The sequence below is a fragment of the Nematolebias whitei genome, chromosome 13 (assembly GCF_014905685.2).
Source record: "Nematolebias whitei isolate Nwh7 chromosome 13, NemWhi1, whole genome shotgun sequence".
Taxonomy (NCBI): domain Eukaryota; kingdom Metazoa; phylum Chordata; class Actinopteri; order Cyprinodontiformes; family Rivulidae; genus Nematolebias; species Nematolebias whitei.
This window is the reverse complement of record NC_056510.1, coordinates 852,469-864,453: the sequence shown is the minus strand read 5'-3', so window position 1 is coordinate 864,453 and position 11,985 is coordinate 852,469. Positions and strand designations below refer to the sequence as shown.

Genomic DNA, 11,985 nt, shown 5'->3' with positions numbered 1-11,985 from the left:
CTAGAACCTCCTTCTTCCACCTGCGTAATATCACTAACATTAGAAACATCTGATCTAAAGATGATGCAGAAAAACTGGTCCATGCATTTGTCACGTCTAGACTGGACTATTGGAATGGTTTATTATCTGGGTGTCCAAATACTTCTTTAAAACGTCTTCAGTTGATCCAAAATGCTGCTGCCTGAGTCTTAACTGGAGTTACTGGGAGAGATCATCTCTCTCCAGTTTTAGTTTCTCTCCATTGGCTCCCTGTCAAATCCAGAATAGAATTCAAAAGGACCTGGACCTATATCTGAACCTGGACCTATATCTGGACCTGGACCTATATTTGGACCTGGACCTATATCTGGACCTGGACCTATATCTGGACCTGGACCTATACCTGGACCTGTCTGTGTGGGTGGGTTTGCGGTACACCCACCCACACAGACCAGTATTTGCAGTTTGACTCCCATCACCCTTTGGAGCACAAGTTAGGAGTCATCAGGACTCTGTACCACAGAGCAGACAGCATCCCCACTAGCTCAGGAGCCAGGCAGAAGGAGAAATCCCACACAAGACAGGCTCTAGAGCAATGTGGATATCCTAACTGGGCCTTCCTGAAAGCAGAGAAGAAACCCAAACAGGACTCCAGTCAGCCAACAGGTGAAAAGGAGGAACCCAGACCCAGACCAGTGGTCATTCCATATGTTGAGGGAGTATCAGAGAAACTGAGACGTTTATTTTCTAAACATAACGTCCCAGTGGCTTTTAAACCCCAAAATACATTAAAGACTGGTTCATCCCAAAGATCCAGTCCCCCGGCACAAACAGAGCAATGTTGTGTATGCTGTTCAGTGTCAGGAGGGTGATCAGTCTTACATCAGGGAAACTAAACAGCCACTGGCCAAAAGGATGGACCAGCACAGAAGATCAACATCATCAGGCCAGGACTCTGAGGTCTACACTCATCTCCAGGCCAGCGGTCACTCTTTCAGGGATGAAGATGTTCACATCCTGGACAGAGAGGAACAATGGTTTGAGAGAGGAGTAAAGGAGGCCATCTTTGTGAAAAGAAACCATCCATCATTAAACAGGGGTGGAGCCTCCAGGTTCAACTGTCCCCCTCTTACAATGCTGTGATTGCTAGTATCACTCAGCCCTCTGTGAACAGTAAACAGCCATCAGGTGCTAATGATCCATTGTTAGGCTGATGGTCCTTCTTGAGCATGTGATCAGTTGGTTCTGGTTGTCAGCAGCAGAACTGGTTGATCCACTCTGAGAAGGTGCTATTTAAGAGACTGAGCTGAATACAGCACCTCAGACTGAGGAAGTCTCTCGGATGAGAGACGAAACGTTTCTACATTTTTTGTTGATTTGCTTTGTTTTGTTTTTTCTTGAATGTCCAGAGGACCAGATTTAACTTTTTTAGATTTTTCTACCTGGATTATTGAGCATGCATCAGGATATCTGATGTGTTAGGTTCAGCTGGACTCACAGAACGAGCAGGACAAGAAGTCTCTGAGTGCAGGTCTGTTTACCACGAGACCTGGATGAACCTTTGTCTGATGTGACCTCTGAGGTCAGCTTCAGTTTGCTGAATCCGAACCAAAGTTCTGATTCAAACTGGCCACTGATGGGATGAACCTTCAGACTTCCTCCACTGACAGAGCAGTGAGGACAAAAACAAGAAAATAAAACTGTTTGTTTTTTTTTTTTTTACCAAAAAAAGGTTTTTCATCTGTTATTTCTCTTATTTGATTGTAGAAATTATCTCTGTTGATGATTTAATTTGGCAAGGAGGAGAGTTGGTAATAATCACTACAGCTCAGCTATCAAGTTAGTATGATTTTACAACCGTACAAAGGTCAGCTTTAACCAGTCTACCTACTCTAAAAATTCTGAACCCTACAGATCATTTATCAACACCGTCACAAAATTATTGTTTGTCTGACATTATCATTTAGTTGTTTAGGAGCTTCAAAGCAACACTGTACTCTTATAAAAACAACTCAAGCTGAATTTACCAAAGTCAATAGGGGTTTGTCTCCAAAAAGGGGCGGAGCTTAGGATGAATGTGTTGCTCCACCTACAGATAAGATGGATTTATGTCATTATGGTGGAGTTTTTTTTAAATACTACATTAAAATTGGCACATTCCAACCATTGTACAGATAACATCCAATTATTTAAACGTGTTTATACATAACAGACAAAACACTTTAAACCACAACCAGCCACAATATTCAAGAAATCATTGACCTTCAAATTATTCATCCAAAACCATTTTTCTAATTGTTGGGCTTGTCTTGTAGAATCTTTGGCACTAGAGAAAAAGAAATCAGTTTCATCAGTTAAAAGCATGATGGAAATGTCAGCCACAGCTTCTTTTGGTATTCTTACAACATCTGGGCATCAAGCCACTAAAACCACTCAGGAAAGGTCACAGGAAATGTGGTTAGCAAGCAACATGACACCCCCTGAAAACCTTTAGCTGACCTTCAGTGGCTTATCTTGTCATCCCTCTGTAGTGCACTTGTCACAAGGATGGGAGGTAAAACAATCTGGATAACTGCTATAAAGAAAATTTCCTCAGCATTCGCTGGTAAACTGATGAATTAATAATTCAGGATAAATGTGTCGGTGTTGTCTGGGTCAGATATGAACTGGGCAGCAACGTTAGCCAGTGGCTGCGCAGCTGAAAGAGACAGAAGCAAAAACAAGTTGAAACTAAAGACAAAGGCCTCGAACTATAGATGTTGTGTAGGGCTGGCAGATTTTTATTGTTAAAAAGGTGAACATGGAGGATACGTAGAACTGATATGTGCTGAAATTAGCCTTAACATCAGCAGCTAAATGGTTCAACAGTATTACAGCCTTTTTTGTTTTGGTAAAAGTTGATTGGGTGTGGCGATGATGTTGAGTCACTCATAGTGCAAGGCTGGGAGAACTCTCAGCTCCTAACACACCAGATATTAGCTCAATATCATGGCCTGGCTAAAGGAGGAACTAGAAGCCTCTGACATCAAGACTCAAAAGTTCCTCACAATGCAATGAAGGTTTGAACCCAAGTCCAGCACCCTGACACTACTCTATACACTAAGAGAAAGGAGGGAGGCAGAGGACTAGTGAGCGTCTGAGCCACTATACAGGATGAAACAACTAAGATCCTGGAGGACTTCAGGAGGAAAGCCCTCAATAATGAACTGATGAGTGAATATTTCAGGCAGCAGCAGAAACCCAATGTGGAAAAAGAACGAGAGGAGCCATCGTGGAACGATAAGCCCCTACACTGCATGAACCACCAGCAGATTGATTTCAACACACCTTCTTCCAGAAGCCTTCACGATCTCTGGAGACGAAGCCAAGCCAAACTACACTGAAATACTTATTCAAGACATTTTTTCAGTGATAAAATAAAACAAATAAAATTGAGCAAACAGCTGTTGGACCAGTTTAAAGAGGATATGACTCAAACAGAGGCATTAACTCAGGTCTGTATAAAGGACTCAAACATGAAAGCACAATCAACTTTATACATCAAAACGAAGTGGGGAATAGAGGGAGAAATAGATATAACAGAAGGGTGGAGAACAATCTGGGAGTATCACTGGAAATGTAGCAGCTCACTAAGATGGAGGGAATTTGGGTGGAAAAGTTTAAGATACAGGCAGCACGGTGGTGCAACTGGTAGAGCTGCTGCCTCTCAGTGAGCAGGTCCCTGGTTCAATCCCCGGTCCAGGGGCCTTTCTGGGTGGAGTTTGCATGTTCTCTCCGTGCATGCGTGGGTTTTCTCCGGGTACTCCGGTTTCCTCCCACAGACCAAAAACATGCATGTTAGGCTGATTGGTAACTCTAAATTGTCCCTAGGTGTGAGTGAGAGAGTGAATGATTGTTTGTCTCTATGTGTCCCTGTGATGGACTTGCGACCTGTCCAGGGTGTACCCCGCCCCTCGCACAGTGATTGCTGGACATGGGCACCGGCGACCCCCATGACCCAAAAATTGAATAAACGGGTAAAGATAATGGATGGATTGTTCCATATTTTCCTAACAGAACACTTTGGTGGATTTTACCAAGAGAACGGAAATGGCTGTATTTGACACCTATTTCCAAAAGAGGGAGGAACATAGAGTGACCTATAAGAGTGGAGGAAGGAGTACGCTGGTCGACTACTATTCTATGTAGATTCTTCTGTGTAGAAGAGGAAACCTGAAGGAGATTGGAGACTGTAAGGTTGTGGCAGGGGAGAGCGTGGCCAGACCTCATTGAATGGATAGAGAATGGATGATAAGGAAACCTGGTGGTGGAATAGTGAAGTGCAGGAAGCTGAAGAATGAAGATGGGGAAGGCAGTAGGTCCTGATGACATACCAGTGGAGGTTTGGAAATGTCTTGGAGAGATGGCAGTGACGTTTTTTACTCAAATATTCAATGGCATATTTGAGGGTGAGAAAATGCCTGAGGAATGGAGAAGAAGTGTGCTGGTGGCCATTTTTAAGAACAAGGGTGATGTACAGAGTTGTAGCAACTACAGGGGAATTAAGTTGATGAGCCACACGATGAAGATTTAGGAGAGAGTAGTGGAAGCAAGACTTAGACAAGAGGTGACTATCTGTGAGCAGCAGTATGGTTTCATGCCAAGAAAGTGCACCACAGATCCATCTTTCAGTGAAGGCTGCACAGAAATCTGTTGGAATCAGTCTCCCCACCATCACAGACATCTACACCTCCAGATGCAGGAAGAGGGCCACCTGCATCATGAAGGACCCCACCCACCCAGCACACACACTTTTTGCCCCACTCCCCTCAGGAAGGAGGTTAAGGAGCATTAAGTGTAGAACCACTAGACTGAGGAACAGCTTCTACCCTGAGGCTGTTAGACTCATGAATCTCTAACTAGAATAATCACTGTGTAAAACCATATCATGTTGCTGCTGATCTGTTTCACGTTGCTGCTGATCTGTTTCAATGTTGATGTGTTCATGCGTGCACATCTGCTCACAGACTCATGTTCATGTTTGTGCTGATGTTCAATGTTTTATGTTATGAGTGCTTAGTGTATATTTAGTTGATGTTTTTCTTAGTTCATATCTTAGATGTTATTACTGTTTTTCTTATACATTTTATTGTTGGATGTAACTGGGACCCCGTGTACATAATTTCGCTCCACCACATGTACCACATGAGGTGCGAATGACAATAAAGAAACTCTGACTCTGACTCTGACTCTGATCTTTGCATTGAGGATGCTGATGGAGAAGTACAGAGAGGGTCAGAAAGAACTCCATTGTGTCTGTGGATTTAGAAAAAGCAAATGACAAATTGATGAGGGAGGAGGTGTGGTATTGCATGAGGAAATCTGGAGTGACAGAGAAGTATGTTAGACTAGTACAGGACATGTATGAGGACAGCAGGACATGTATGAGGACATGAGGACATGTATGAGGACAGCATGACAGTGGTGAGATGTGCTGTAGGAGTGACAGACAGCTTCAAGGTGGAGGTGGGAGTGCATCAAGGATCGGCTCTGAGCCCCTTCTTCTTTGCTTTGGTGATGGAGCAACTAACAGATGAGGTCAGGGAGGAATCCCCGTAGACTATGATGTTTGCAGATGACATTGTAATCTGTGGTGAGAACAGGGAACAGGTGGAAGAGAACTTGCAAAGGTGGAGGTATGCACTTGAAAGAAGAGGAATGAAAGTCAGCCATAGTAAGACAGAGTACGTGTGTGTGAATGAGAGGGAGGAGGTGGAACACTGAGGCTACAAGGAGCAGAGGTCACAAAGGTGCAGGACTGCAAGGACTTGGGGTCCACTGTCCAGGAAAATGGGGAGTGTGGTAAAGAAGTGAAGAAGAGAGACCAGGCAGGATGGAGTGATGGAGAAAAGTTTCAGGAGTGATTTGTGACAAAAGGGTGTCAGCAAAGGTCAAAGGAAAAGTTTAGAAGACCGTAGTGAGACCAGATATGTTGTATGGTCTGGAGACAGAGACAAAAAGACAGGAGAACACTGGAAGTGGCAGAAATTAAGATGTTGAGGTTCTCCTTAGGAGTGACAAGGATGGAGAAGATTAGGAATGAGATCATCAGAGGTACAGCACAGGTTGAACAACTGGGAGATAAAGTTAAAGAGGACACACTGAGATGGTTTGGACATGTCCAGAGGAGGGACAGTGGGTTAGACATGTCCAGAGGAGGGACAGTGGTTTGGACATATTCAGAGGAGGGACAGTGGGTATAATGATAGAAGGATGTTAGAAATGCAGCTGCAGGAAAAAGACCAAAGTGGAGATATATGGATGCAGTTAGAGAGGACATGGAGGTAGTTGGAGTGAGGACAGAAGATGCAGAGGACAGAGTGAGATGGAGGAGGATGACTCACTCTGACGACCCCTGAAGAGGAAAAAGCCGAAAAAAGAAGAAAAAGAGGAAGACACGAGAAGATGTAAAAAATGGCAGGATGGCTTTCTTGGACTGTGAGGTCTCAGTCTCTGATAGAGGACATTTGCAAACCGAGGTGTACCACAAACCCACACAGACCAGTATTTGCAGTTTGTTTGACTCCCATCACCCTTTGGAGCACAAGTTAGGACTCTGTACCACGGAGCAGACAGTGTCCCCACTAACTCAGCAGCCAGGCAGAAGGAGAAATTCCACACGAGACAGGCTCTAGAGCAATGTGGATATCCTAACTGGGCCTTTCTGAAAGCAGAGAAGAAACCCAAACAAGACTCCAGTCAGCCATCAGGTGAAAAGGAGGAACCCAGACCCAGACCAGTGGTCATTCCGTATGTTGAGGGAGTATCAGAGAAACTGAGACGTTTATTTTCTAAACATAACGTCCCAGTGGCTTTTAAACCGCAAAATATATTAAAGACTGTTTCATCCCAAAGATCTAGTCCCCCGGCACAAACAGAGTAATATTGTGTATTCTGTTCAGTGTCAGGAGGGTGATCAGTCTTACATCGGTAAAACTAAACAGCCACTGGCCAAAAGGATGGACCAGCACAGAAGATCTGTGCAGTCTACACTCATCTCCAGGTCAGAGGTCACTCTTTCAGGGATGAAGATGTTCACATCCTGGACAGAGAGGAACGATGGTTTGAGAGAGGAGTAAAGGAGGCCATCTTTGTGAAAAGAAACCATCCATCATTAAACAGGGGTGGAGCCTCCATGTTCAACTGTCCCCCTCTTACAATGCTGTTATTCCTAGTATCACTCATTCTCCTGTGAATAGTAAACAGTCATCAGTGTGCTAATGATCCATCGTTAGGCTGATGGTCCTTCTTGAGCATGTGATCAGCTGGTTCTGGTTGTCAGCAGCAAACTGGTTGATCCACTCTGAGAAGGTGCTATTTAAGAGACTGAGCTGAATACAGCACCTCAGACTGAGGAAGTCTTTCGGATGAAAAATGAAACGTATCTACATTTTTTAGTTTTTTTTTTTTTTTTAACTCGTCCAGAGGACTAGATTTAACTTTTGTAGATTTCTTCAGTTTCTGGCTGCGGACTGCTCACCTGAACATAAACGTTTTTGCCAACTCTGTGGATTCTGATCCGATGAAGACGTCCGTCTGCCAGGTCACTCAGGACCGGACTGAACATGTCCGGACTCCTGTCCGTCTGAAGGTGATACCAGATCTGAAGACTTCCTGGTAAAAACAAACAAAAAAACAAAGAATAAGTTACCATACCATACCATACCATACCAATTTATTTATAGAGCACTTAAAACAGCAACAAGGCCAACCAAAGTGCTGTACAAAAGAAAACAAACATGCACAGCGGACAGGAAAACATAAAATAGAAATACAGATACAAATAGCAGCAGAAGCTAACTAAAATGGCCAACAGAGTAGAGAACAGACCGGACCAAAACAAATCACAACGTGTTAAAGGCAAAAGAATAGAAGTGGGTCTTCAAGCGAGACTTAAAGACTGAGAGTGTGGGAGCCTGCCGGACACTCAGTGGCAACTCATTCCACAGTCGTGGATCTGCAACAGAGAAAGCCCTGTCACCTCTGAGCTTACGACGGGTTTCTGGGACTGAGAGAAGCATCTGGTCTGCTGACCTCAGAGAGCGCGGTGGGACATATGGCTGCAGAAGATCAGTGAGATAGGATGGGGCGGAACTGTTCAGTGATTTAAAAACATACATGAGAATTTTGAATTGGATCCGAAGGTGAATGGGTAGCCAGTGCAGGGAGGCCAAAACTGGCGTGATGTGCTCTCTATAGCCTGTACCAGTTAAAAATCGGGCTGCAGCATTTTGGACCAGTTGTAGACGAGCAATGGAGGACTGACTGATTCCAAACAGAAGTGAATTGCAGTAATCAAGCCTAGATGTTATGAAGGCGTGGATCACTGTCTCAAGGTTCTTCTTGTAGAGTATAGGTTTCAGCTTAGGCAGCCGTCTCAGCTGAAAAAAACAGGATTTGACCATCATGTTTACATGACTGTTGAGTTTTAAGGACGGGTCCATTATCACCCCCAGATTAGTGACCTTTTGTTTCTCTAGCGGGGCTAGAGAGAAAAGGTCAATGTCATGGTTCATGAGTGAGCCACTGGGATGGAACAGCATGACTTCAGACTTCTTCTCATTGAAGCTTAAGAAGTTTAAAGCCATCCAGTCCCGGATGTCAGCCAGGCAGTCAAGAAGAGGCTGAATAGAGCGTGTGCCTCTGTGCCTCAGGGGGAGTAAATTTGGCAATCATCGGCGTAGAAATGAAAGGGTATGCTGTGTTTGTGGAAGATAGCACCTAGTGGCAGCAGGTATAAAGAAAAGAGAAGGGGACCGAGGATGGACCCCTGTGGTACCCCCCACTGGAGCGCTGTCGATGCCGAACTAAAATCTTTGATATTGACACAGAAGGTTCTGTCAGAGAGGTAGGACCCAAACCATTTAAGGGCTGACCCTGTGATGCCCACCCACTGCTCCAGTCTAGAAATGAGGATGTTGTAGTCGATGGTGTCAAAAGCAGATGTAAGGTCCAATAGGACAAGCAGCACAGAATCACCTGCGTCTGTGGATATGAAAATGTCGTTAAAATCCTTCAGTAGAGCAGTTTCAGTGCTATGGAGAGATTTGAAGCCAGATTGTAATAACTCTAGGATAGCGTGATCCCCCAAAAACTGTTTCAACTGAGTCTCCACAATTTTTTCCAGTAATTTAGAGGTGAATGGGAGTCTGGAGACAGGCCGGAAGTTGGACATGACTGAGGGGTCAAGGTTAGGTTTTTTCAGGAGGGGCTGGACAGCAGCATGTTTAAAAGTCTTTGGCACCACACCTGAGGATAAACTGCTATTTAGAATAGCGAGGATAAAAGGACCCAGGGTAGGAAAAACTTCCTTTAGTAGTCGAGGGGGGACCACATCAAAGGGGGAACCAGATGGCTTCGTGCTGCACATTACCTGCTCCAGAGAGGACAGAGAGATGGGCTCAAAGTGGTCAAACACAGCCACACACTGAGATGGGATGGACAGATCATGAGCTGGTGGAGAAATGAGTGCCCAGGTGTTTGCCACTTTTTCTAAAAAGAAATGGAGGACATTTTCACACAGCTCAGTTGAGGCTTCCAGAGGTGAAGGCTCACTGAGGTGTAGAACTGAGTTCAGGGTGGAGAAAAGAACTCGGGCGTTGTGGGATTTGGAGACAATTAAATCAGAGAAGAATTTACATTTGGCAGCTTTAACGGTTTTCTGATAGTGACGCCAACTCTCCCTTAACATTTGAAAAGAAACCTGCAGCCTGTCCTTCCTCCACCTTCGTTCAGCTCTGCGACACTGCCGCCTAACGGCTCGCGTGACGTCATTTAGCCAAGGCTCTGATCTAAGTTTCGTTTTTCTGGTCTTAAGGGGAGCAACACGGTCCAGAATGTTTAAACAGGCAGAGTTGAACTGAGAGGTTAGCTCCTCAGTGGTAAGAGACACCGGGAACTGTTCGATCCTCTCAGAATTAAAACCTTAATTAAAACGAGCAGCAGTGAAACGGTTAATGGAACGCGTACGTGCAGGAACGCACGTCTTACCAGTATGACAAGGGGGGGTGAGGTCAAACAATACAGGCATGTGATCTGAAAAAACATTGTCACCTATTTTCAAATTAGAAACGGAGACATCGCGTGTTAAAACGAGGTCCAGCGTGTGACCGTGTTCTTGGGTGGGACCGTTCACCTGCTGAGCTAAGCCAAAAGAGTCCAATAAATCCAGAAAGTCCTTCACTAAGGGCTTCTCCTGACAACACACATGCAAATTAAAGTCACCAATAAACAAAAAGTGAGTGTATCTCTGTGTGATATCAGCCAAAAAGTCAGAGAATTCATTTATGAAGTCCTTAGAACGAGGTGGGCGGTAGACGAGCGCGCACAGAACCGTAGGACAGTGTCCGAGTTCAAAGGCGCTCAGCTCAAAGCTGGCGCGGGACACCGGGATGGACAACTGTTTACAGGCCAAGTTTTCTTTAAAAACTGTTAATAATTCCCCCCCCCCCCCCCACGCCGTCCTGATGGCCGCGGGGCATTGAAACAGACAGTCCGAGGGTAGTAGTTCCACCAAGGCGCTGGACTCACCATCAGAAATCCAAGATTCCATGACGAACAGAAAATCCAACTCCTGATCTTTAAAAAAGTCATTGAGGATAAACGTCTTGTTGGAAACAGACCTTGCATTGATTAAACACCTCCTGATATTGTCCAACACAGGCACAGCCGTGGATGGAGACGTGCGCGCCAGCGGGCGCAGGTTATGAAGAACAGCTCCTCCTGGTCTGCTGGTGCGGCGCACAGGTAAACAACTCCAGGTGTTCACATGGACTGAGCGCGCGGGCAACAATACAGAATTCATTCATCATTGAGGTCACTGCTTTGGCAACCATCTTGAATTGTGTTCATTTCATAAGTTAATCTGTAGTAGATTTATAAATGCTGCTGCCAGAGTCTTAACTGGAGTTACTGGGAGAGATCATATCTCTCCAGTTTTAGCTTCTCTCCATTGGCTCCCTGTCAAATCCAGAATAGAATTCAAAATCTTACTTCTAAACTACAAAGCTCTCAACAACCTAGCTCCATCTTATATTACAGATCTTATAGTTCCATATTTTACTAACAGAGCACTTCGCTCTCAGACTGCAGGTTTACTTGTGGTTCCTAGAGTTTCCAGCAGCAGAATGGGAGGCAGAGCTTTCAGTTCTCAGGCTCCTCTCTTGTGGAACCAATTTCCAGTTTCTGTCCATGAGGCTGACACATTGTCCAGTTTTAAGACTGGACTTAAGACTTTCCTTTTTGCTAAAGCCTATAGTTAGGGTCGCCTTGGGTTTCCTGAGCTGTCCCTTAGTTATGCTGCTATAGGCTTAGACTACTAGAGGACAAACTGACCTAATTTCCTTAAATGAATTGTTAAAATTTAATCGTTTTCATTTGATACTATTTCTATCTTAACATGTGATTCTTGACCTGCCATTGTGTATCTATTCCTACCAAACCCAGCCGGTCGAAGCAGATGGTCCTCTTGTCCTGATCCTGGTTCTGCTAAAGGTTTCTTCCTCATGAGGGAGTTTTTCTTTCCACTGTCGCATTCATGCTTGTTCAAGATGAGAGTTCTGTGATGGAGTTAAACTCAAAGCTGCTCCTCAGATAAATAATGTTAAATTATTATTTTATATATGAACGTTTCTGTTCAGTCCCTGAGAACACTTCTGTTGAGACTTGGAGATTTAGAAATGAACTGAATTCAAATCTTCTCTCCCTGACTAAAACTTTGTGCTGCAAACTTATAAATAAACCACACAAGAGCTTCTTCAGTTAGTTTTCAGTCTACAAATATTTATCTCATAGCTCCTCACTTCAAAACTGAACAAGTCAATATGTGTTCACACACACACACACACACACACACACACACACACACACACACACACACACACACACACACACACACACACACACACACACACACACACACACACACACACACACACACACACACACACACACACACACATACATACA

The 11,985-nt window shown here is 44.4% G+C and overlaps 1 protein-coding gene across 1 annotated transcript in view; it reads right to left on the bottom strand.

Annotated features, from left to right (window-relative positions):
- Positions 1-7,453: 7,453 nt before the first annotated feature.
- LOC119419741 (contactin-associated protein-like 5) overlaps positions 7,454-11,985 on the bottom strand; it is a 354,615-nt gene continuing 350,083 nt past the window's right edge. Inside the window, exon 20 of the mRNA XM_037687124.1 lies at positions 7,454-7,632. Coding sequence (XP_037543052.1) covers positions 7,454-7,632 — 179 coding nt within the window. The remainder of the gene's footprint in view (positions 7,633-11,985) is intronic.